The following is a 26151-nucleotide window of genomic DNA, read 5'->3' on the forward strand; positions in this document are numbered from 1 at the left end:
CCACTAACAGGGGCGGATCCAGGGAGGACTGCAACCGGCGCACGCCCCCCCCCCTTTATTTTTTGTTGAAACAAAAGAAATAAAAAGAAAAAATGGGGGAGAGGTGCATGCGCCCCCCTTTTATTTTGTAAACACGTCCCCTCTTTACGGAATTCCTGGATCCACCCCTGCACTAAGGCCTTCAAAATCACTAACCTCGCCAGAGAGCTAACCCATACACACTCCCAACACCATGCTTTTTCTCTTTCTCACGCACATTTTTTTTTTTTTTTTTTTTTTTGCGTTTTGATCGGGGAGCATAATTATCTCAATCTCTGAAATGATCACGACGTTTATACTTGAGTTACCTTTTGGAGCCATGGTTTTTATTGTCAAACTCTTCAAAACTACAGATGGCGCTCCAGCACTTGACACACGATCTGATGGCCATCAAAATACAAAAAATGAGCAATGTAACCTTAAAGCAAGGCTTGAGCGATGGCTCAGTAGGCCCTATAGCTATTACGCTTGGCTTAGGCCCCTCCCTGGTATTTTTTTTTTTAAAGAATTCCTTTATTAAGTGTCCACCGTTAATAAAAATTATTGAGCATAGTACAGCAGAAAACAATGTAGGGCCTTTATGAATTAACCTGTTAACCAACGCACATACAATCTTGAATTGTTCATAAAGTAAATTGAAATCCATCGTCTGTTGTTTTTGTTTGTCTTGTTTAGTTCTTATGTTATGATATCACAGTGCCTACATCGACTTTAGGCAATTGCGGCACAATGCCTGAGTTCATAACGACTGATAAGTTCGAATACATAGGCGTCATAATACATACTTGTTTTATTGCTTGTTGTATTTCATACCAAAATGATTGCGTTTTAATTTTATTGTCAACGTCATTATTCTTAATATCAAAACTTTTACCTCCGTATGCCATTATTCTTTTTTATGCTTTCATTTAAATATTTTTTTTTCTCATAGCCACAACAAGAAAAACAAAAAAGGAAAAATATTGCCTCATATTATTATGTGACGCTTGCAAAGTTTATAGCGCGAAGAGTTTTAAGTTCGGAATGTTCATGATGCCGAATGGGATGGCGGAAGCTAAATCAATTGCTCACGTGAGTCCATTTGAGTTTGGTTGCACGAATCTGGTCGTAAAAGCTGAATTTGTCTTTTTCCAGCTGTTGTTTTTTTTTTCAAACACACTTATTTATTGAAAATATCAAAGACGATTGTTGCTGTCAGATATTATGCTTGACAAAACTGACAAAATCCACTGTCATCTCCTCCCCAACATGAAATTTAAATGGATACAAAACGTACATCACTGCGTGAAAACCCGACTCGTAGTCTTTCCATGTAGTCTTCACGCCAGCAGCTTCCAGTCGATTGGCGTAGAATATGCCGTCGTCTCGTACGGAGTCAAATCCGCAAGTCGCAATAAAGGCTGGCGGGAGACCAGTCAAGTCTTCGCGGAACAGAGGTGCCCAGCGCGGATCCAGGTATGTACGCTCAATGAATCTCCAGAAGGTTGCATTTCCCGCGTCATTTGAGCACTGCGCTGGGGACACGTAGTTTACCACTTGTTTCCGCTTTGACTCTGGGATAATGTCATGGCTGATGTATTTCAAGAATGTTGTGTTTTCCCCGGAAGACGCCCTGTAGTGCTGGTTGGAAACAAGCTGACCAATATAAGCTGGGTCCAGCCTCCCCTGATGGTACATGCTGCAGAACGCTGCAACTCGCTTCGCAGGTAAGATCCCCTGGTCCCCGAAAGCCTCGTCGTATTTCTGATATGACGGTGTTTGAAAGTCCATCGTCTGCGTGGCGGGATAAACAAGAACTTGGAGCTTCAAATCTGGCAGGGAATCGTCATCATGGATAATCTGCGTAACGACGGCGGAGAGTTGACCGCCGGCGCTGTCGCCAGAGATGCCGATACGTTTGGAGTCGAGTCCAAACTCGGAGGCGTGTCGAAGGAGGTACCTGGTGGCCGCCAGGCAGTCATCGAGTCCCGCCGGGAATGGGTGTTCGGGACTCAGACGATAGCTATGAGGAAAATTACATCATGCCAGAATGTTAATATTCAAGGCAAATTAGAGTAATGAGCAAATTTGCTACGAAAAATGTTATCAAAGTTGTATGAAAGTTGTATGAAAAAGTAATGCAGAAATAAAATGAAATCAATTAAATCAAATCTAACTTTAAAATTCACTGCATGTCACACAAGGTTTAGACAACGGTTACTCTAAAAAAAAGAGAAACTTTTCGTTTTCTAACGAAGGGGCAAGAATTGAGAGAGGTAATGGCAGTCACAGCTAAATAGACTTGTACCAAAATGTATAATGAGATGGAGATGTCTAAACATTACCATCTCCTTTTCCCCTGTGATGTTTTCCTCTTTGATACCGATAGATGTCTTCCAGTAACCCAACAAGGAACCACTGCTATGGCTATCGTTATGTTAGTGTACTCGTGATTTGAAAAGTGCGTGAAATAATTATAACTTTTATTATTACCACATCAGACAATTATAACTTTGTATCAAATCATATTCCTTTTAGACAAAGCACCATGAACGTCACAATTTATTTTAAAAAGGAGATCAGTTTGCCCCTCCCCTAACCCCCCAAAATGAACAATTAAGAACTAAATCACTTATCACCTTGCATATTGACGATTTGTTTCAATCAAAATTCTTACACGGACACCATTTCACTGCTATATTCACCATAAATGTAGTCTCAGGTTCTCATCTCCCTCGAGTATTTACTTATTTATTCATTCATTTATATATTTATTTATTTACATATCTATTTATTTATATATTTATATATGATACTCATTTATCTATTTATTCATTCAGTCATTTAGGTTTCCTCTTCTTCTTCTTCTTCTTCTATACTTCACTGACTAGAAGAACGTCTTCAAGGGAGGCATGCCAATTGCATAGTCATTCACCCCGAAAAAAGGTACACAGGTTGAGTGGATTGATCCACACACACATTGCTTTCTATTTATGATTACATGGTTTATCTAATGTTTAGACAACGGTATTGGCAAAAATTCTTATCTACTGTGAGCTCACTCGATAGACACCACGAACATGTCGAGACGCTCCGCCAGGCCCCGGGCGAACTTATCGTAGCTATCTGTGCACAGAGGAAACGTGGACGCGTATCAATAACAGATCGATTATTAATCTATCAAAATATTATTATCATCTTTATATCATAAATTATTATAATTACACATGCATGTGGATGCCGTTGCATTGTATTTAAATTCATGTGTATGATGTGCTTACTCGCAAATTACGACGCTATTGCATACCTACTTTGAAAGAGAATCGATAAAAAAGTACCAGAACATGAAAAATGTGACAGCTTTTTCATGTCACAATAGCTTATCATAAATACACGTTTGTGCATAATATGATGTTGTTAACTGGAAAAGAGCATGGCTAATGACGTAATAAAACTGAATACATCAAATTTTCCCACCTCGTTTTCTTTTAACGTCGTCATAATCACTGTTATTTTTTTTTATAGTTTGTCTTTGATAATTTACAATATCAAACGATAACATAATGTTTCTACAGTGGGAATCATATCACATTATTGCCTTTTCCGGTAGAGTTACTAGAGTAGACCTATATATGACTGGGTTGTCATACTATTTTTCATGAATTTTCAATGTTAGGCCTCCAGTGGAATGAGAATTTATCAGCATAATAGATTATGTATAAAAATAGGTAAAATGAAAGAGACTCAAACCTGCCGAGCCCAGTGCGAACCCTCCTCCGTGAATGAAGATTAGACCCGGAAGTGAACTTTTCCCTTTCACTATAGTTTCATAGACGCGGACCCTAACCCCATCGAAGTCCGTGACCTTTGACCTAATGTTTGAACCCGGAACTTCCGAGGGTAGAGGAAAGTTGGGGATGTTTCGAACCGCCCTCACGGCCTGGATGTAGGCATTCTCGCTATCCGGATGGAAGTATGCATTTAGTCTTCCCTGCAAGACAAAAGGCGGAGGGATGATGTAGGCTATCAATATCAATGGAACACTCGGTCCTTTATGTCGCTCTCCAGTGTCTTTGACATAGATTCAGGACGCGATAAAGTGCATCAGAACGGGATACTGTACGCGACAAGCTTACACTTGCTACTCTCTAAAAAATTTCGAGTGAATAATTCACTCCTCGGAAGGAGTGAATAAAATTTCACTCAATTAAGAGTGACTTTCACTCGTTGTCGAGTGAATTTCACTCTTGTAACGAGTGAAATTTGTGTGAAACCCATTCGCCGAGTGAATTCCGAGTGAAAATTAAGCCGAGTGAATTCCGAGTGAATACATAATTAAACGCATTTGGCTAGGCCAATAGAAATTGAGAATTCCCCTGTCATGTGTTTACTCTAAGCCAATCACCAGCCGCAAATTCCCCTGGCTTGGGCGCGAGCAGGTTTACCTGAACAGCGACGCGTCGCCTGTGCGTGGACTGTGTGCAATTGCGCGCTGTGTGCTAGCTGTGCGTGTATTATGCATAGGGTCACAAATTTACGTGCGTGTAGTGTAAGTGCAGTCGTGAGAATCTGAGCCTGGATGTCGTGATGGACGTGAGAAAATGTCTGTCTTCAAATTGAGTGGGGCGGAGATATCATTCACATTTTTGAAGGTAAGCAAACCATAGATCGATCTAATTATAACTTGTTGAGTTTTTTTTCAGCATTACGGGCTAGTCTAACGTTATACCTCTCCGTAAACGACCATAAGTAAGTTGATACCTTTAGGGTTCTATACGAATAACCCCGGGCCGCCCGTGGCACAGTTAGCTATGGGGCTGGTCTAACTGCGACCAGCAGCCCCAACGTACAACGTACAGTGTTGGCCCGCCGCAGAGCGGCGGGTCTCCGGGGCTATAGGGCTGGTCATACCATAGAACACCTTACGAACAGCAAGAATCCGAGGCCGAAACTCAACTGGTACACACCACTAGGTGTTGGGATCTAATAATACGTTGAGTCTTTAGACTTTAGTTTAATTGTACACGTTGGGATCTAGGGCTTGAACTATTCAAAAAAAAAAAATGAGTGATGAATGAAACGTTGGTCGTTAGCCATTGAATTGACATTCGTTAAAGCATAATATCATCACATAACTATACAAAGCCCAGTCGCTGTACGTAGGTACGTCTTTACTCTTAATGTACAGCGACTGGGCTGTGTATAGTTAATCATCACACAGAGATTACTGTGGTCGAGTGCAGAGATCGAACTTTAACTGTTACTAAGCTGTGCTAATTAAAGCAATAGATTAGAAGCGCCTAGCGCCAGACACGTACTCTACATGGCTATTGTTGAGTTGACAGCCGAATCACTGACACTGGTCTGTGTTGCCAGATGTCATGAGATGGTGATATCGATCAGTACGGTAATAAATAATGGTGAAATTTGGTGATGTATGATTATTGTTCATTATATACACTGTATGTAGTAAAAAGGACTTTTATTTGCCGCTACATTCGAGCATCCAAACAGCTGGGAGAATACCACGTACACTATAGCTCCCACGTCATGTGTCGTGATCATCTACTACTGTACTAGGTAAGAAGTATGATGCGTGTACTGTTCGTGTTAAGTGTTGGTCCACTGTGACATCACACTCCTAGGTGAAGATCAGCGTGCTCACACATCATGGAGATCGATCCCCCTTGTAGCAGACGATGACTGGTATTATTTTCAACATTGTTTTTTCATGAAAGTTACAGGTGACCTTAGGTACCGGTATTGAAATTTGGCAGAGATCATCTTTGGGTCTTTAATTCTAACATTAAATATGCTGATGTAGCTAAAAAAGTAATTAGGCCTACTAGCTTTTGTATTGGTGCTCACTTAGTATTTGTGTGGACAAAACAACTGCATAATTATTGTCTTGTGGAAATGAGTTCTAAATCCCTTTCTGAACCTTGTGTTTTCATACTTTCCTCCAGATAAAGACGTAGACATGACAGCTCTTTGGGAGTGATGGTGATTTAAAGGAACTCGGTGTAGGGGTCATCATTTGGAGAACAAAGACAGATATTGATAGCTGTACAGTCTCTGTCACACGAAGAGGGTGCAGATCACCAGATTGCAAAGTACCAGATGTGGTCAACGACTAGCCATTGAATTCAGGGTTGACGAATGCTGGAAACACCGGGCCAACATCAGCGAAGGAGCCTCTGAGATATGGACTTCCATTGCATTAACCCTGCTGTAAGCTATTCTGTTGTTTTCAATTATGATTAATGAAGGGAGACTAGTTTGAAATTGATTTATATTTATTTTACATTCTGGAGTCTTAGTAATTACATAAGAGGCTACATTAAGAGACTGAATGCTTGGTTGGTTTTATTTTGTTTGAAGAAATGATTTTCAAGATACTTCATGGAGCAGTTTTGGAGCTGTCCTTCCCTCTGAAAATGAATGTCTTGACAGGTTAGTACTTGTATTTAAGAAAAATGTGTACCGTGTACTTGCCGTATCGACAGAAGTGAAAACCATGTTATGGTCAGTCTTGAGTTGTGTAAGTAGAGCTGTTGCTTATGTCAAATATGTATGTTAAATGATTTTGCTCTTCAAGTTTATAATGTAAACTGGAGGAACCTACTATCCTCATGCCATTAGTATTATTCATAAAACCATTAAATTTTACTTATTTGCCCAGGAATTCAACACACACATCACTTCAAGGGGGAAGAGATACTTCAAAAGCTGAGGGAAGGAGTTCTGACTGTTCCGAGGAGACATCTGCACACCCAGATCATTGCAGCATATTTGTTGTTGAAAATGGAAGCAGAAAACTGTACAGCGTAAGTTCAGTTATTTAAAATATCATTATTATTCATATATTATATTATCATAATTATTGAAAATTGGTCTGGAATACCAGTTTCCCATTGTCATGTCTTGTACTACATTTCCATCCAATATATAACCATGTAATTTGCCTGTTCATTTTGTTTTTTGTTTTTTTTTTGGTCTTCTGAAGTATAGAGAAAAGCAGACTAAAATTTGCCCCCCCCCCCAAAAAAAAAAAAAAAAAAAAAAGAAGAAGAAAGAAAGTAGAAGGGACCGGTAAGTATAACATTGTTAATGAAGTGATGGTTATAGATTTAAAAATAAAGACTGGTATACTTGTATGAGACATGTAAACAGAGTGTACGTACAAGACTCCACGCTGACTTATTTTCTTGGTAGCCCCATCGGGCCACATGTATATTGACTTGATAATAGTCCTAATACTTATGATTTAATCATCACAATGATTAATAAAAAAGTGGGAGTTGATGTGCCATGAAGTTCAATGGATAATCACATCTTGTATAAATTTTTCTACTAATTGTGCACATTCACACTTAACCTATCTGCATGAAGTTTTCATATGTATTAACTGATATCTGGCTCAAGTAGCAATAAATGTACTTGAAACAGTGGTACTGAATAGCAATAGAAATTAATGCCAAGAAAAAAAAAAAACATAAAAATAGTTCAGCCCCTTAAAAGATTAAAATGAGGGCCAAATTTTTGATGTTATATATTTGCGTCCTAGAATATGATTAACATTCTTCTTGCTTTCTTTTTAAATTCAGATACCAAGTAGTGAGCAAAGGATGTTGTAGCCAAGGCTGTTGCGATGCAGTACCCCACTTTGTGAGACACCACTCAAGGTGCAAAAGGACATGTAAGTTTATACTCGTAAGTTTATGTGATCTACAACTTTTTTTAGCCCTCTTTAGCAGAAAGCTAAAGTGACATACCTTGTAACATGGTATCTTATTCATCTAGCTTGCAAAAACTTCAACATTTTCAACTTTTCTCAAGAGCTAGTGGACAGAATTAAGCAACCAAACGAGGAGTTGATCATCCTTGTTTAGTTAGGGGGCAAGGACCCAAAGTTTTTCAGGTTATGGGCATGACCCCCCCCCCCCCCCCCCCAAAAAAAAAAAAAAAAAAATGGCCTTTACAGGGAAATTGCATCTATTTCTTAATTAACTCATTGTGCAAATATACAGGCAATGTGGGGACTTTTTATAATCTTTGATGTACCTTCTCATAGATGTCTAATAAAGTTGTGTGCAGATTGGCCTGATTCCATGACTTATGTTCGATAAACGTTAACTTCAACGTAACGTAATGTAACTTAAGTTCCAACATGCCAGTTGCGCCGTTCATTTATAATAAACCTATTCTCGTTTTCTTCCATAAGAATGCCACTACATGTATTTCTACTGCTATCAGATCTTCATCAGTTATAGTCAACTCTGTGCCAAAGTCAAATTTGTTGAGACTCAAGAAAAAGCTTTGACTTACAATGCATTCTTATATTTCAGGAGTATACCTGTATGGCAAGGATCATGGATTCATTGAGTATCGTTTGAAGACCTTGAGGAGCTATGACACCACTCATCACCTCAGGCAGAGAGAGAGAGAGTAGTTGCAGCTCCCACCAAGCCCCTGACCGAGCACCATTCCATCATTAGATAAGAAGCCCAATGAGAAGAGACAGCTACCATCGGTGTATAGGTCTAAATACCCTTGCTTTTTCCTCTTTTGAGATACAGTATATGCTCCTCTGACGTTGGAACTTACATTCTTGCTGAAGAGTCAGCCTCATCAGGCTCAGCGGTAGTTTAGCATGAAGCTGTTACCAGGATGTACTGCAGCACGTCAACATTAAAAGTAGAACAGGGCTCGCCGATGAAAAGAGTTTGTTGCATAGAATGTGTGATTGTTAATGGTTTAAATTGTTGATTGTTGTATATACTAGTAACTGAAAATAGTTTTGACTTATATAGTCAAGAAAAAATCTCCTCTTCATGGCCACATGTTAATCAATACATTCATCTGTAAGGTGTTCCAAGCATATGAAAGAATGATTAAGCACCCCCTTCTCTCCAGGCAATTCTGACTTGCTTTAATAAAACCTTTTTATGGTCTAATATTCAAGAGAGAAAACTGTTGACAGACACTCGTATGTATTTTTTTTCTTTCCCTCATTTTTTTTTTTTTTTTTTTTGGGCGGGGGAATGCTACAAATAGCAGCTAAATAGTAGAATCTTCCAATGGTCATCCATGCTCTTGGGATGAAGATCATGTCTCCATGTTGTGATTAAGTTACCACATACATTTGTCACCCCTTTGATTAACAGTAATGCAGTACAATATGCATGTGCTCAAATTTATTGAATTCATCTTCTTTGGAGTAGAGGGAAAAATCTATAAAAAAAAATAAAACAAAATTGATGGGAATCATTGATCTCTAGGGTTACGGGACCCAGAGTTATTTTGTACATTTTCACCTTTGTGTAATTGATGTACTGTACTTTGAAAAACTTGTGGGTAGAAGCTCAATTGGTTCAACTTCTTTTTCCACGAAACATCTGCAGCCCATCATTGATAAATCCACGGCATTAGAGTAGATGGAGCCAAATAGATTAGTTCACTAATGTGCCAAGTCAAACTTATGGATAATTCTTCCCTTGACCTCATAACAAATTATTAAGATAACCTGCAACTGACAATCATATTTTGTTATAGAGTGTTAGCAGTGATGTCACAATTGCCCACCATAAGGCTGCGTTCACATAGAAGTATACTATTTGGGTATTCGGGGCTCGTTTTCGAGGGCACGCGAATAGCTTGAATCGAATGATAGGATTTCTTAACACCGGTTCACATAAGAGGGCACTATTTGAATGTACCGAATAGCATAGAATAGTGTAGCAAAGTGGGAATCGAGCTTGTTCGATTTTCCTGCAGCGTATACCGTCTCACGTTTATGAAATAATGACAATTTTGGTCTGGATTTGCCCTTTAGCGAAAATAAGCATGTAGACTGACATTCTGATGCAGTTTAGAAATTGTTAATAAGATTTGCTGGGATGTAGGAGGAAGAAATCCTCACTGCATGGGATGGCAAGTTCACGGTGAGGGTGATGGTGTGCTGGGTGCCCAAATAGCGAATAGCGAATAGCGAATACCGTATACCGTATATTGTACAGATGTACTTCTATGTGAACGCAGCCTAATGAAGTCAATTGCCTAAACTGACTAGAAATCAAGACTGCATACAAAAGCTGCAGCAATGTTTACTTCAGGGAAACCTAACGCAAAAGAACACCTTTGTTAGAGAGGCATGCATGAATGAATATTGATCGCCTTTGCTATGGAAGCCACCATTATGGTGGCCAACATGACGTCACATGAAATCACTCTACACGCTGTTTAAGAAATTCAGTTTGCATGCATTAGTTGTTGCTACATCTGGCAAAACTCGGAAGGATTAGAAGTGTTCAATATTGTACAGTGATGCCTTATTTAGGTGAAGAAGATCAATTATATGATACATGTTGTGTCAACTGTATTGATTGCAATTCTTTTTCCATAAATAGTAGGCCCGGTTGAGGGGGTGGGGGGGGGGCCTACGAGCCCTCCTCCCCTTTGACATTCCATGCCAAATTTCATGAAGGCATGATTATTTTGGGGGGTTATTGATTGTAATCAATAACATAGATATTTTCATGCTGGACGTGTCGCTGACAAATTTCATTGAAAAGGCAATGAAAAACAAAAAGTATGAAACAAAGAAATACATGAGTAAATAGAAAAAAATAGATACTTCAGAATTTTTTGATGGCACAGTTTTTTTCTCTTTCATTTACTATGGACGCTAGAAAGAATATTTACACAAAAAACAAAAAATGTGCCTTTTTGGAACTTTAGTTATGGCAAATGGTCTGATTTCATGCTCAAATTAGCATAATTTAGCCAAGTGACTTTTTTTGTTGTTGAAAATCAACATTACCGTTTTATAGATTATGTCACAGGCAATTTGTGTGTGGATTTTGTAATGATCGCATGGTTGATGGCCGAGGTCTGGGGGGTTTCAGGGAGGCCCCCCTCTGGCTCTATCATCTACATAAATACCCCACCTAAAGCCTACTTAAAGTCAAGACCATGCTTCTCTGATCGAGTATGTTTAGGTATTTGTGCAATGTACTTGTAGAGCATCACTGTGTTACATGACAGAGGATCCAAACTTGATTAACCATGCAGTATTGAAAATTTCTGTATTTTTGTCAATTTTTCAAAGCAATCACAATTCCTGGTACATGTGTAATTGTTTTTGTATTATAATATAGATAATGGTGACTATACTTTGCAAGTCTTTTGTAGCTTATCATTGAACATGCAATAATTATATTCACTTGTAGTCGAAAATTAAACATGTTCAGGAAGGGTACTTGTAAAATTTTTCACTTTTGCACAAACTTTATGAATTTGGCATATATTCGGGGAAATGTGTGATGCTAATATTTGAAGAGTTTGTTCGCAAAAACTGATATGTCCATTTTTGAAGATTTTGAAGTACGGTTTCTGTCATAAAGTACAAAATAACACCTTTTGAATTATATATTGGTCACTACATATAAAGGTACATTTTTGAAGTTATGATCAAAAGAAGCAAACATTTTCTTATTATTCTCTGTATTTTTCTTGACCTTTAATCGCAAATATCTCCATTTGGCACTTATGGACTTATCAGTTTTTGCAAACAAACTCTTCATTTGTAGAGCTTTGGGAATGACAGCTAGAATAGCATATTTACAAGGACCTTGTGATGATTATGGTGACAGTTGTTCTTAAATGATAAAAAATATGTATAATTATTATTGGCCACATAATTCATGGAAAAGCACATGAAGACTGTTTGTAATGGTGTACTGCTCTGTAGTTGAAGTTTAGATATTTAAAGAGGTATATTCCTTCTTTTTTTTTATTTCAGGTGATCCAGTGGACATCACACATTTATTTAATATAGAGAATCAGCTCATTAAAAAAAAACATATTATGCGTAGCATTTAGTACATTATCTTCGTATACCCCCCTCAATGCTACTTAAAGAAGAATAAATTAATAAGAAAGAATGAAACAACAGCCAATTGGATTACTAGCTTATATTTATTCAGTTTCATGTATTGATCCAGCTCGGGTAGGAATGACTTTCAAAACTGGAACACAAAGTTGGCAATGCACTGGGCTACCAGTGGTGAATCGTTGGCTTCAAAATACATGCATTAATATTAACAAATATCTATACATTGTATTATGAACGTTGCTGGCTGTTTTTGTTTGTATTAGTTTGATTGGTATTCATTATTCCAGAAATGGCTCCAGACCACCTAGATTATTCCCAAATTCATCACCATTGTCACTTTTTCTTCCAGGGTTGAATAACTAGTGCACTGAGTGCTGTGATAGAGATGTGTGCTCATGTAGAGTGTAATTCCATTTGGGATTGATAAAAGATTGAAAAAGGATTGAAAAAAGATTGAAAAAGGAGTGAAAAACCTCCGGAGTGAAAGAAGAGTGAAATAAATAGGAGTGAATTGAGAGTGAGAAAGGAGTGAAAAACGACTGACAAAAGAGTGAAACACGTCAGGAGTGAATTTAGAGTGAGAAAGGAGTGAACATCCCACCAAAAACATTTCCGTCTTTTTTCACTCTCTTTTGGAGTGAAATTTCTGTTCACTCGAAATTCACTCCACTTCTAGTGATCCTTGACGTCACTACCAAGGGGAGTGAAAATCGAGTGAAAATTCACTCTTTCTTTTTTAGAGAGTACCAATAAAATATCGCTCAATATTGTGCACGACTACATTTCGCCTACGGAACATCAAAATTGTTTGAAATCTTAAAGGTTTCAGTTGCTCGATGATAGGCCACCGGAGGAAAAAAAAAGTTATTGTCGAGTCCTGATTAGTATAATAATTTTGTATATCATAATAAATGAGTTCTGCGTATGTATGCGTGTGTGCGTCTGTGTGTGTGTGTGTGTGTGTGTGTGTGTGTGTGTGTGTGTGTGTTGTATTTCGAATATACCTTATACACTTGTCTTGCTGCCAGTGCTATCGGGATGTATGTTGATTGGGCCACTTAAGTCGAACAGGCACCAAAATAGCTACATGCAAAATAAGCCTCAGAATGCATTCGTCCTATTTCAGGATGATACTTGAGTCAAGTAGGCCTAGATTTGTTTATTCTTAATCTATGCATTTATTTATAGATTCACTGCACCGTAAAGTTCCTCGTGAAAAGTCAGGACGCTGAGGAATCTATTTATAAATGTTATGAATTGTTAAAGGACAGTATAGTTTTGGTGGGGGGGGGGGGGGGCGGGCGCTGTGACGTAGTGGATAAGACTGCCGAATCTCAATCGGAGAACCCGAGTTCGATTCCCGCTCAGTGCTTATAATACGTCCTTGGACAAGATGGTTTTTTACCCACCATGTCCCTCTCGACCCAGGCGTATAAATGGGTACCTGGCAACGCTGGGGTAATAATAATGGCAGGGCCCTCTGGTAGAGCAGCGGCAACACTGAAGAGGCTGTCCTGGACAAATAAGACTTTTAGTTTTTTATTGAGATAGGGTTCGGGTTTTCATCCTTTTTTTTTTTAGATAATGAAAATCTCTTATGAATATGAAAGAGCATAATTGTAATTCTGATAGGAATATTCAGAGTTTAAGATGAAAATTGGTTTTGAAATGACTGAGATATCCAAGCGATTCTAAAAAACGGTGGGACCAACCTTTTATTAGGATTGCTTTGTTTAACTTTGTTTTTTGATATCTCAGCCATTTTAAAACCGATTTTCATCCAATAAACTTTTGATTCCTCTAAGCATTGCAAGCTTCTAAAATTCTATAGAGTGATCTTGCAAAATGTTACAAGCTGAATCATCTCCTGAACGAAGACTATATCATCCCATTGACAATTTGCATGTGAAGGAAATGCATTCTTCTGCCAATAATCCCAGTGAATGCAATAATGTCTTAAAGAAATGCACGCATACGCAGGCTGCATACACCCTCATTAAGATAATATTCAAATGTCCACAGAAGTCAAACTGAATTATATAGCCTGTCAGAAATTCAAATAACCTAAATGGGATCAACCAATCCTCATATTTTTCAAGAAACTTCTGGTTAGAGTAGAAAAGGGCATAAGTAATGGTTCTTTGAAATATGTAGGATTCCGAGGAGCCTTCCGAGTACAATATTTTCTTTCAAAACTTTGCGCCCCTTTGTTCAAAACCGTCAGGAGTATCGCAATTGCAAAAATCAGCCTCAGTGAGTTCTTGAGAATAAATTAGATGTTCTCAATATCTGCGGACTTTTAAACAATCAATAACAAGATTTAATGATATTAATACTACAAAGGCGTGTCAACTTTTCACAGTAAAGAAGGAAATAACAAATTTACATCTTCGAAATACCCTAGCCTTATTTGCGGTTGTTTAATTCATTCATACTTTTTTTTTTCTCATCATGCCTTCGTTCCTATTAATTATAATCTGTATTTTGTTTCTTACGCATTGTTAAACCAATACAACATTATTGTCAAATGTATACTTTATAATTCATTGTCTTTTATTGGTAGAAATACAGTATACAGTAAAATAAAGTAAAGTAAAGCACATAACTGACATAACAAAAGGGAGTTAACGAGCTTACGGCTAGCACCGGAATCGACGAGTAAGCCACAAACATGCGGTACTTCCATGGCTCCGCCAGGCCGTCGGGTACGGGGACTCGGAGGAGCCAGGCCAGGGCAGCGGCAAGAATCGCCAGCAATACCCAAAAGGATCGCATGATGGTGATGTGACCTATTATGGCTGGATACTTGGCGAGGAACTATTTTATACCAGTTTTGTAGAGTTGAGTATATTTATACCACAAAGATAACAAGCAAGCTACTTGCTTTTCCTGTCTCTGTTTACTCCTAAAGTTCAAGAGTGAACTATTTCTGTCCGTTGTTCGCGTTGAATAAAGACCCATTCACACACATGAGTTAACAGTTTGTAGATCGCGTTAACACACCATGACAATCACACAAAAAAGAAAGAAAAGGATGCCAGTCTGGCTCCAAGCAAATCGCGTTAAATTTCCTCCAAATTATCATGCCTATAAACGGGATTGTGACCATACGGGCACCGTTGTGGTGTCATATCACCTATATGAATAAATCAACATAGACACAAAATGAATAGAAATAATACACAAAAGATTCGGTGTCTTTCGTATTTCATATCTCAGCAGTGACCCTGTTTACTCCAAAGGCATAGGCCGAGAGGCGGCTCTGCCTGGGTCCAATATTGCGGTACCGAGTCTAGCAATTTGTGCGTCTATATCGAGTAATCGCGCCTCGACCAAGGTTGACTTTCTCAAACCCGCCTTCATGGCACGATACATAATCGATTTAAAAAGTCATTACTTGTTCAATGCACGTTGTTGTGTGATGCATGTATACATTATGGATATCTGCAGTACGTCTGTCATGAAGAGACAGTATATCACACACACACACACACACACACACACACACACACACACACACACACACACACATACGCGTGCGCGCACACACACACACACACAAATCAACACCCCCCCCCCCCCCGCCTTCTTCAGCTGAAGGCAATTCAAGGGGAAGGATATCAATTAGCAAGGTTTATTATAGGAATGTATTACTTACTTCTCATATACAACATACATTTTTGGAATTCTATCTTTCTGTACCTTTATCTTTGTACCATTGTGCCACCTAATAGCATTGCCATCCAGCGATAGCGACACATGACTATAACCAAACCTCAACTTACAAACCTTGTAGTAACTTTTGAATGACATGTCAAAATTTTCTCATAACTGTGTTCTACTAATGTTTCTGCATTCAAGCAAAAGGGGAATACTAAAGGGAGAGGTGGGATGAGGAGGGAATTAAGTGTAAACAAACAGAATGTTAAAACAAATGCATGAAATCGAGAGAAATTCAGTATTTTGAATTACATAGTATTTATTACGTCAATGTTTATTCGACGAATTACGCATAGAAAATAAACTGTAAACGATATTTCATTTCATTTCATTTCGATCATTAACGGATATTTGCTTTGTCCACATGCTTTTTGCAAAGCAAAACATACAATACAATTTAATATACATTCAAATGACATATGAATGACAAATTGCTGTCAGGAATTAGCGTGTGCTTTGAATCGGACCAGCGAATTAAAATGTACTGTAAAAAAGAATACACTTTTTTATGGCAAGGAGTAAAAAAAATACCCCCCCCCAAAAAAAAACAAACAAACAAAAAACAAAAAACAAAAAACAAAAAACGCGCTTGATCACACTTCAATTACTGGAGTACTTTGTTATGATCAAATGTTGAAAGAGCAAAGAATAATCATGTCACTTTAAAAGGGCAGAAAATTAACTTGGGTGAATGTGCTCATTAACGAGAAGTATTTCATTTAAAGGAACTAATTTTTATTGATTTGCGCTTTAAGAGCAGTACAGAAGTACATGTTAATAATTTTGAATTCTTTCCTACACTTTTCTAAATAAATTCTACGGTTTATTCAAATTGCACGTTTAAATAGAGCCAGTAATTCAATGAAATGTAAAACCTTTTTTCGTCTCCGAATTTCGTGTTGGGCGGATGTTGGGGTTATCAAGAGCGGCACCGAGCATGACTTCAAAGAGTAGAGGAATTTTATACATCCCATTGCAATGCTTTTCAACGAAACATCTGTTTGAATGGAACGAATAGTTGTCACTCCATCTATGACATCTCCCAGGTCAAACTAACTGTTACCATGGTTACAGCATCAGGGCAAGAGTGAACGTTCATGTATATATACGGTGTACAGCATTGAAGTGGTTTTCATGCATTGTGTAGACAAAGACTTTCGCATGCATTTCACTTTCGCGAATGTTGGCTCCGTGCGAAATTCGCGAGCATAAACTACAGCACATTCATGCACGCCAGTTCGCGTTGCTGTTGTTGTTTTCAAGTACGTTACGGGAAAGTCCTCGAGACAGAAGTTTTAACAATATTTCACTGCACACCCCATAGACACAGGGGCGGATCCAGGAATTCCATATAAGGAAGTGCTTTTGCAAAATTAAAGAAGGGGCGCACGCACCCCTTTTTTTTTCCTTTTATATTTCTTTTGTTTTAACAAAAAAATTAAGAGGGGCGCGCGCCCGGTGCGCCCCCGTTTGGATCCGCCACTGGGGGAGACAGATTGAGTGGGTCTGATCGATGAAAATGTTCTTTATTCCGAAACACACAAATTCCGGAAACCTAGCTGTTAGATAATCCGATAATGAAGAGGCATTCGTTAATCCGAATATTTCTGGTGTTGTTCTTTAGCTTCGTTATTCCGAAGGTTTGTAATTCCGTAATTCAATAAGGTTCTTTTTTTTTCAAAAGGTTCGTCAATCCGAAAATGAAATAGAATTCTTCAATCCGAAATACTTAAATTTCGTAAAACTAGATGTTCATTGATTTGATACTGAAAAGAGGTCGTTAATCCGGACACTTTGTGGTGTTGTTCCTAAGTTTCGTTATCCCGAAAGGTTTGTAATTCCGAATAGTACCTTTGAAACTTCGCAATGATGAACTTTTTTTTTTAGCGTTTTCGGATAAATGAACCTTCGGAATAACGAACTGTAACTGCTGTGTTGGGCCTCGTTTGTACCAGGGATGTGAGTCTCCTCCCTGTTTGTACGCTATACATTTGACTGTCTCAGAGTTGTGATGATCGGTGCCGTTGTTTATTCATTTTTTTTTGTCTTGTTCGGATGATTATATGATTTTGCTGTTCTTCGCAATGTTTGCAGCTTAAAGGCATAATTTACCATTTGCAGAAGAAACAAAAACCCAGCATTAGTGTTTTAAAATAGTTCTAAAGTGTGAGTTACTGATAGAAACAACCACTGTAAACTTTTAATCCGTATAATCGATGTTAAGTATTGTTAAATACACAAAATGTGAACAAAAGTTGTAATAAAAATGTTTCCAGACTAAACCGTCTACAGTTATGGTTTAATGAGAAAAATACAGATATCTCCTTACATTTTAGGCTTTATTGCAAAAAATTTATATGGTAGGATGTTTTGAGATAAACAGACCTACACATATGCATCAAATGTGATATCTTGAACATCTTTTAAATCACTGCTCCCAAAGGTAAACAGGACCTTTAAAGGCAGTCATAACGTTGTTGTATGGAAAACACGGAAAAGGTGACGAAAAATCCTAAATAGCGAGTAAAATATTTCCACTATTTTCCGCCTAATGAACAAAAGACACATTATCATTCTTGAATAAGAAAATAAAAGTTTTTTTCCTTCCAATATGGAAGAAAAGATGAACATCTTTAATTGATCAGATTAAACAATTTTGTCTACAGACACACTTTGAATGTGGAAATCAAAATTTTAATTTTGAAGTCAGATGTAACGCTTCGTCATGACTTTTCTTCATCTTGTTGATGGATTTCATTTGCGTTGCGAGGTTATGAAAACTCAAAGTTTGATTTTCTTTGTTTTCATTTTTCGAGCAGAGATGTTACAATGAATCAGAGATTGCGAGAGATATGAAGGTAAACTATGATCGTAACCTTATATTTTTTCCTTGACAAAATTGACAAAGTCTGTCGTTATCTCTTCTCCAACCTGGAACCAGAAAGGATGTGAGATGTGCATGACCCTATGGAAGCCCGATTCGTAGTTCTTCCATTTAGTCTCGACCCCAGCCGCTTCCAGTCTTTTAGCGTAGAATATGCCATCGTCTCGTATGGAGTCAAATCCGCAGGTCGCAATAAAAGCTGACGGGAGACCAGTCATATCTTCGCGGAACAGGGGCGTCCATCGCGGGTCCAAGTATAGACGCGCAAGGGATTCCCATAGAGTCGAGTTTCCTGCGTCCATACGCTGCGCGGGGGTTACGTACGATTTCGTTTTTGCGCGTATCGCCTCGGGTATGACGTCATGGTTGAGGTATTTCATGAACCGTGAACTGTCCTTGAAGGACGCCGTCAAGTGTTGGTTTGAGATGAGCTGATGGATGTACAGTGGATCTGCTCGTCCTATATGATACATGCTGTAGAACGCTGCAACTCGGGTAGCAGGTAGTATCCCCTGGTTTCCGAAATCTTCAGCGTATCTCTGATATGACGGCGTTTGAAAGTCCATCGACTGTGTGGCGGGGTAGATAAGGACTTGGAGTTTCAAATCCGGCGTGGAATCGTCATCATGGATAATCTGCGAAATGACGGCGGAGAGGTGACCACCGGCGCTGTCGCCAGAGATGCCGATCCGTGCGGGATCGAGTCCGAACTCGGAGGCGTGTCGAAGGAGGTACCTGGTGGCCGCCAGGCAGTCCTCGAGTCCCGCTGGGAATGGATGTTCGGGACTTAGACGATAGCTGGGGAGGAAGGGGAGGGGACATAGTCAAGTAACACTGTCTGTATAAGACGAAGTTGAAAAGACTTAGATCTTGATGCAAAGTATCTGGTTAATAGCTTACTCGTACATGTGACCGATAATACAAATACTGTAGTTTGTAGCCTAGCTCATCCTCTTAATGAACATACACATCACCTCATATCAATCATGAAATTAAATCAATTATGGTTCACCATGTTGAAAAATGATTACACAAAACCATGAGGTACATCTTCAACAAAATAAACAAGAAATACAAAGTACATCCAAGTGGTAAGCTGTTGTATTGTTCACTTTTTTGTTGATTAGATAAATGACTGAATATGAACAGATGAATAAAAAAGCAAAAGAACAGGCTTGATGGTGTCGTTATGATAAAGTAAGAAATGGAATTCAAAGATGCAAAAATATGGAATCTGTTAAGTAAAGGGAAACAACCTGTTGGTATACTTCTAAATAGTCAACGTCTTATTATTCTTTATGGGGGGGGGGTTCACTTCAAGAAAGTTGTGGTTTATGAGGGCCTTACTCGATAGACATCACGAACATATCAAGACGCTCCGACAAGTATCGGGTGAATCGGTCGTAGCCATCTGGAGGGCGAAATAGAGTAGAAAACAGCAAAACGCTTTGATCAAAGGTGAAGAAGGAAAACAACTTTTTTATATATGATTACAGTGCAGCAGATGAAGCAACTATTTAAAGCATTTAGTATCTAAATGATCTCAGAGTCGATATAAAAGAGTTTTTAGATTGTAATGATATTTGTATTATATTTTGCATTTTGTATAATTTTGTGATGCCTATTAATGTCCACTAAAATCATCAGCATCCTCTCTCTTGTCTTTTGGCATATAATATTATTACATATTTTACATGCACCCGTTATATCATAATTACATATCATGTGTAATTATATACTGAATACTTAAATAAACTTCCTTCATATATGTACACATGTAAAGGGAGACCGGAGAGGGTAGATGGAAATTAATGTAGGCCCTATCAGCTTATTGATCTAAATTTTAAGGAACTTCGAAGTTTTCGTAGAAATGATTAATGGAAAATTAATAAATGAGTACACTGAACTCCTATAAACGAACCTGCCGATCCGAGTGCATATCCTCCCCCGTGGATGTAAATCATACCCGGAAGTGATTCCTTTCCTCTTTTGATGGTCTCGTAGACACGTACTCTCACTCCATCAAAGTTCGTGACCTTGGAACGGATATTTGAACCCGGGACTTCGAAAGGCATCGGATAGTTCTGCATGTCCCTAACCGCTCTCACCGTCTGGATGTAAGCATTTTCGTTATCCGGATGGACGTAGGTACTAATTTTTCCCTGCAAAGCACAACGCAAAGATGGACACACAGTCAGTCATTATTAAAGCTATGATAATGAAGTTGCTTCACTTCAGTCTACATGTGATGGCACTGAATAGTTCTGTCTAGAAAGATATTATGTAAAGGACAAGGCAGTGTAGTACAGTTGTATCTCTCCATTTTGAGGTTGACTTATAAAGTAGAATGAAATGTGTTGCAAAATAGTGATTTCAACGCCACCAAGAAACTCTAGAAAAGATTTTTGTGATTTGCATTAGTCATCGAGACTAAAATCGCTGTGTCGTGCACACCGACACACACACACACACACATGCATTATATACATTGTTAGTCCCACTTTGAAAGACTGGGAATTATTGTCTTAGATAACTTTTTGTATGATAATGACGTGGAGTCATATCATTCTCCTTTGCAGTCAAAATCAAATCAAATCTTCAGCATGACATTCGACTTGAACGGAGAGTGGAACTTAAAGAAAAGGTGAAGGTAATCATTGGCTCACACCATGGAGTGCAGCACGCAATCTACGCGGACGACACTCAGTTGTATGTCATAATGAACGCTGATGACGACCACCGGGCTGCTTCCATGCAGAAACTTCATGATTGCTTCCTTGATATTAAGTCATGGTCTTCCCGCAACCATCTCAAACTAAATGAAGCCAAAACTGAGTTGTTGTTCGTCTCATCTCAGTTTAGGCAGCAACCGGGATTTCAACCTTCTTTGGATATGGCTGGAGAATGCGTTTCTTCCTCTGACTGTGTGAGGGATCTTGGTGTTACCCTCGACAAGCATCTCACTCTCACTAACCACATTCGAAATATCTGCAGATCGGCTTCCTTTGGTATTGCTAGGATCGGGAAAATAAGGAGATTCCTTAATGAGTCATCTACAGAAAAGCTGGTACATGCATTTGTGTCTTCACACTTAGACTATTGCAACAGCCTCCTCGCTCGTTGGTCTTCCTCGCTCCTGTCTTGCTCCGCTACAACGCATCCAGAACACCGCTGCACGTCTCATCACACGCACGAAGAAGCATGAACATATCACACCTGTCATCAGATCACTGCACTGGCTACAAATTCATGACCGCATCATCTTCAAAGTTCTACTCCTCACCTACAAGATTGTCCACAACTTAGCACCATCCTATCTTCATCATCTGGTTTCCCTCCGGACTATATCTACTTCCTCAACAACCAGACGCCTTCGTTCTCACTCCACTGCACATCTTCAACTCACATCGGCACCGCGCACCCGTACCCGTTATGGCAACCGTGCCTTCAGTGTTATTGCACCCACACTATGGAACAACTTGCCCATCCACGTCCGTGAAGCTCCAACAGTAGACTCCTTCAAATCATCACTGAAAACTCATCTGTTCTCTCATGCCATGTAATTTATATTGATTTATTATATGCAGTCTGTATATATGTTAAGTTAGTTCTATACGTTATAACTTACAATGTTTATCTTATGTATTTTGTATATTGTATTGCGTTTCATCGTATCTCAATCTTTATATGTTCCATGATTGAATCTATTTTTCCTAATTTTTCTTCAGCGCTTAGAAACATCGTAAAAAGCGCTTTATAAATGATATTTATTATTATTATTAATGACTTTTCATCGTATCATGGTGGGGGCGCTGTGGCATTTGAAAGGATAAAACTCACGACTCCCAATCGGAGTTCGATTCCCGTCCAATGCTTACGTCCTTGGACAAGATACAATTTGCCCACGATGTCCCTCTCAGCCAAGGTATATAAATGGGTACCTGACAACGCTAGGGTATAATAATAATGGCAGGGCCCTCTCCTTGTGGATAGCAGTGGCAGCACTGAAGAGGCTACCCAGGATAAAGAAGACATTATCATTATCATTATTCTTATTATTATTATTATTATTATCATTATTATTATCATTTTTATCATTATTATTATTATTATTATCATTATTATTATTTTATTATTATTATTATTATTATTATTATTATTATCATTGTTATTATTATTATTGATGTTATCATTGCTATAATTATCATCAACAAACAAAAAGCTGCCACCATCATTCCGTCATTGCACAATGGCCGATCCTTCTCTCCCTCCCTCCCTCCCTTTCTCTCTCTCCCTGTCTTTCACTCACTCAGTCACTGCTGCATAATTTCCATCGCTTGAGATATCTCTTCGGGATCAGGGTTATAGGGACAGACAAACTAAATTTAATGTAGTTTTCGTGCACACAAATGCAACGTTGTTGTCTATATTAGCTGGTCGACTTGTAATGTAAGCCCGGTAGGTGATCAAAGTTCAAAGGTGACATTGTATTGATATTGCGCGTTTAAACAGCTCGTAAAATGTTAGTGATCATACCATGCATATGTACAAGGTACGATGTAGGTGCACCCACAGCTCATACAATAAGGACACAAGAATAATAGCCATGCCAAGAATGTTGACTGCAGAAATTGTGTGATTTTTATCTGAAGTAATCTGCTTCATGTTTTGCGCCCTATATCGAAGAGGATAAAACTGTGCAACAGACGCTGTCAGCTTCAATGATCCTTTTGTTCTCCGGACATAAATTAAAGGCACACATCAAACAAAGTTGCATTTCACTGAACTTGAATTTCAGAGAAACTACTTTAAACGTTGACGTTGCTTTTGATGTTTTCACCCCAGGAAATAATCAAAGTCCTGGTTCTGGTATAATAATGATGATTATGATGATGATGATGATGATGATGATGATGATGATGATGATAATATCTTATTCCTGCATTTTTGTCATCCTCTGACGTAGATGTATTGATATTCTTGTGCTCGTCTTCAGCCATTGATATTCGTCACCATGCGAGCTATAAACAGCCTACAATTACTATGGCTATTGTGTGTGTGTGTGTGTGTGTGTGTGTGTGTTTTAAGTAACCAAGAGAGAGACTTAGAGGGGGTAGATTAATAGATAGATATTTAGAGGTAGAATGAGTTCAGCGGGAACAAAAAGTTTAACCATCGAGAGCGAGCATTCTTTCTTTAGACATAACTTTCCTTTCGTTATAATCATCGTTACATCATAGCCCTACACAGTTGACCAACAATGATAATAAAATGACGCCAATTTTGACAAGGCTTATTGATCGCACGTCCCAAATGACAACAATCATCTCGAGTTATTGGGGGTTTTTCTCGATATTACACTAACTATGCAGGGCCTATACTTACTGCTAAGGTGGAGACCGACATGTAAGCCACCAACATGCGGTACTTCCATGGCTCCGCCAGGCCGTCGGGCACGGGGATGCGCAGGAGGAACGCCAGGGCAGCGCCAGAGATTGCTAATAAAATCCACGGAGACTTCATGTTGTGTGGCCCGAGACGTCGTCCAGCCTATCCGTCCACGTTTAAACAGTTGTTTTGATGTGATTATCCTTGCAAACAAACCTATCAAATGGAAGCGGATGGTGATCTACAAAAGAAAGCAGCAAAGCACTTTGGTTGTTGCCCATTTACAGCTTTGATAATGTTACGCCTGCTCAATGTGAAGCCGGCTGACAAATACACTGTAACGTGGTCTGTGTGTAGCTGTTCCATTGTTTCAATGATACGATACAATGCACTCCCGTTATAGCAAACACGATCATAACGAAATTCTCCTTACAACGAAGCAAAAATTCAGGTCACAAAATTGTCATTTATACATCTTTCTACACTTTTCGGCTATGGCGAAATTTCGATATAACGACCAAAAAAAAAAAAAAAACCGCTGGTCCCGCGGACTTCGTAATAACAGGAGTGCACTGTATTTCAACAATGTTATTGGCAGAACGGGTAGTTTACCATGATTATGATCGGACATAGGAAAAGAAAGCAAACCACAAAACAAACTGCAAAGAAAAACACCTGCCGGAGATGAAAATGTGAGATCGTTTCCTGTGGGACTTCGATAACTAAAAGTATATACTCCGCAAATAAAATGTTATTGTCATTGGTGGTGTCGATGACATGTGAATACAATTATTTAGACTGCGCATAGGTGTTCAGTTTGCTAGTCGGGTATAGTAATATAATCATCTGTTTCTGTTTGTACCTCTGACATTTCTACCTTTGGCTAATTATCATATACGTCCGACTTTGTCACTTACATTCTTTTTTTTATTTAGCATTTTAACCTCAGACCTGCTTAAAATCTGACCTTTTTACCTTTTAAAATTCAATTTTTGGCATATTTGTACCTGAGAATATATTGCAGTTTCGACATCCGTCCATATCATAATTCATTTGTTGATTTATCTTTCTTTTGCTGCGAAATCTTCTGAATTTACAGTTCTCTCTGTTGCAAATCTAATTCCCTGCTACCGTAACCACGATAACGATTGTACAATACATACAGTAGTGTAATGTATATTGATGGCCACAAATAATTAAGATAATTATGCCAACACTTTGTCATATTTCTCAAATTACTTTGAAAATGGAATAAGAAATAAAACTGAACTGAACTGAATATAGATTGATCAATAGATTGATATGTAGCCTAGATTGATCGACAGATTGATAAATACGATTGCTTTATAAGATTGAATAGATGAATGGACAGATGGTTAGAAGAAAGGTGTTATCAAAATGTGTCACTGTAATAAAATAAGCGTTCTGACGCCATGAAGTTTTACTATGCTCTTTCGATTACTGGAGTATATCTTATTTTCCCCCCTTTTTTGTGAAGATGTTTCTTGTACAGCACTGTTTCACGTGAGCAAACAGAGAAAAAAAAAATGTTTATGGAGAGTGAATGTTGGGATTTCTTTCGACTCTGCAGACGTTTACGAACTTCCCTTTGGCGTAGTTTGTTTTTGTTTTTGGATGTACATGTAGGCGAACGACATTTTACGGCATAGGATAATTTTGAATTTCGATGGTGCAATTTTGAGCGAGTTTAAAGGTATCTCATTATCCATCTATGTACACACATACCCACACACGCGCACACGCACAAACATACACACATACATACACACCCACATACACACAGACACGCACACGTGTACATAGTGCACACCTGATACACTGGTATACTCCGAGAATACAAATTGTTGTTTGGATTTAAATAGTTAGAAACTGAGAGTGTTATAAGACTTGAAAACTCCTGTCGCGAATCTATACAAAGTGTAGGTCTTGCAAAATGTCTCTGAAGTTTTGAAAATACCATTTTCGGTATAAAGTATATTGGGATCATAATGTGAAGCAGAAGTCGGCTGAAAATCTTATTCCAGTTCCTTACTAAAATTCAATTTACCATGGCGGTATGAAAATTAATGTGAAATGGTTGTTATTGGGTCTGGCGTCACATTCTTATCCCCAGAAGCGCGAGGAAGAATAGCGACACTTTCAAAGAAAGAACATCGATACATGTACAGTTGTATAACAAACCATTTTTATAAAATAGTATTACTCTAGTCCCATAATTTAGATC

At 38.5% G+C, this 26151-nt stretch overlaps 2 protein-coding genes and 1 long non-coding RNA gene across 3 annotated transcripts; 1 reads left to right on the forward strand and 2 right to left on the reverse strand.

The window, feature by feature from the left end:
* Window positions 1-1233: 1233 nt before the first annotated feature.
* Window positions 1234-14689, reverse strand: LOC139739055 (arylacetamide deacetylase-like). Its single transcript, XM_071649667.1, has 4 exons — window positions 14552-14689; window positions 3769-4009; window positions 3081-3144; window positions 1234-2041 (listed from the first exon to the last, which is right to left on the reverse strand). Exons 1-4 carry the CDS (start codon window positions 14687-14689, stop codon window positions 1234-1236), a joined length of 1251 nt encoding a protein of 416 aa, XP_071505768.1.
* Window positions 5790-7675, forward strand: LOC139739064 (uncharacterized). Its single transcript, XR_011711497.1, has 3 exons — window positions 5790-6249; window positions 6701-6845; window positions 7626-7675. It is a non-coding gene; the product is annotated as an uncharacterized lncRNA (long non-coding RNA).
* Window positions 14690-18511: 3822 nt separating the features above from the next.
* LOC139739056 (arylacetamide deacetylase-like) lies at window positions 18512-24041 on the reverse strand. Its single transcript, XM_071649668.1, has 4 exons — window positions 23904-24041; window positions 20440-20680; window positions 19866-19929; window positions 18512-19316 (listed from the first exon to the last, which is right to left on the reverse strand). Exons 1-4 carry the CDS (start codon window positions 24039-24041, stop codon window positions 18512-18514), a joined length of 1248 nt encoding a protein of 415 aa, XP_071505769.1.
* Window positions 24042-26151: the final 2110 nt, after the last annotated feature.

The sequence above is a fragment of the Diadema antillarum genome, unplaced genomic scaffold (assembly GCF_040938485.1).
Source record: "Diadema antillarum isolate AM-2024a unplaced genomic scaffold, OU_Dant_1.0 seq00000781_RagTag, whole genome shotgun sequence".
NCBI classification, from domain to species: domain Eukaryota; kingdom Metazoa; phylum Echinodermata; class Echinoidea; order Diadematoida; family Diadematidae; genus Diadema; species Diadema antillarum.

Coding starts and splice junctions, on each gene's coding strand:
- LOC139739056 (XM_071649668.1), bottom strand. CDS start 24,041: ATGAAGTCTCCGTGGATTTTATTAGCAATCTCTGGCGCTGCCCTGGCG. Junction 20,681..23,903: donor TGTCGGTCTCCACCTTAGCA/GTAAGTATAGGC, acceptor TGTGCTTTGCAG/GGAAAAATTAGTACCTACGT. Junction 19,317..19,865: donor ATGTTCGTGATGTCTATCGA/GTAAGGCCCTCA, acceptor CTTCCTCCCCAG/CTATCGTCTAAGTCCCGAAC.
- LOC139739055 (XM_071649667.1), bottom strand. CDS start 14,689: ATGCGATCCTTTTGGGTATTGCTGGCGATTCTTGCCGCTGCCCTGGCC. Junction 3,145..3,768: donor GTTCGCACTGGGCTCGGCAG/GTTTGAGTCTCT, acceptor CTCTGTGCACAG/ATAGCTACGATAAGTTCGCC. Junction 2,042..3,080: donor ATGTTCGTGGTGTCTATCGA/GTGAGCTCACAG, acceptor TTTTCCTCATAG/CTATCGTCTGAGTCCCGAAC.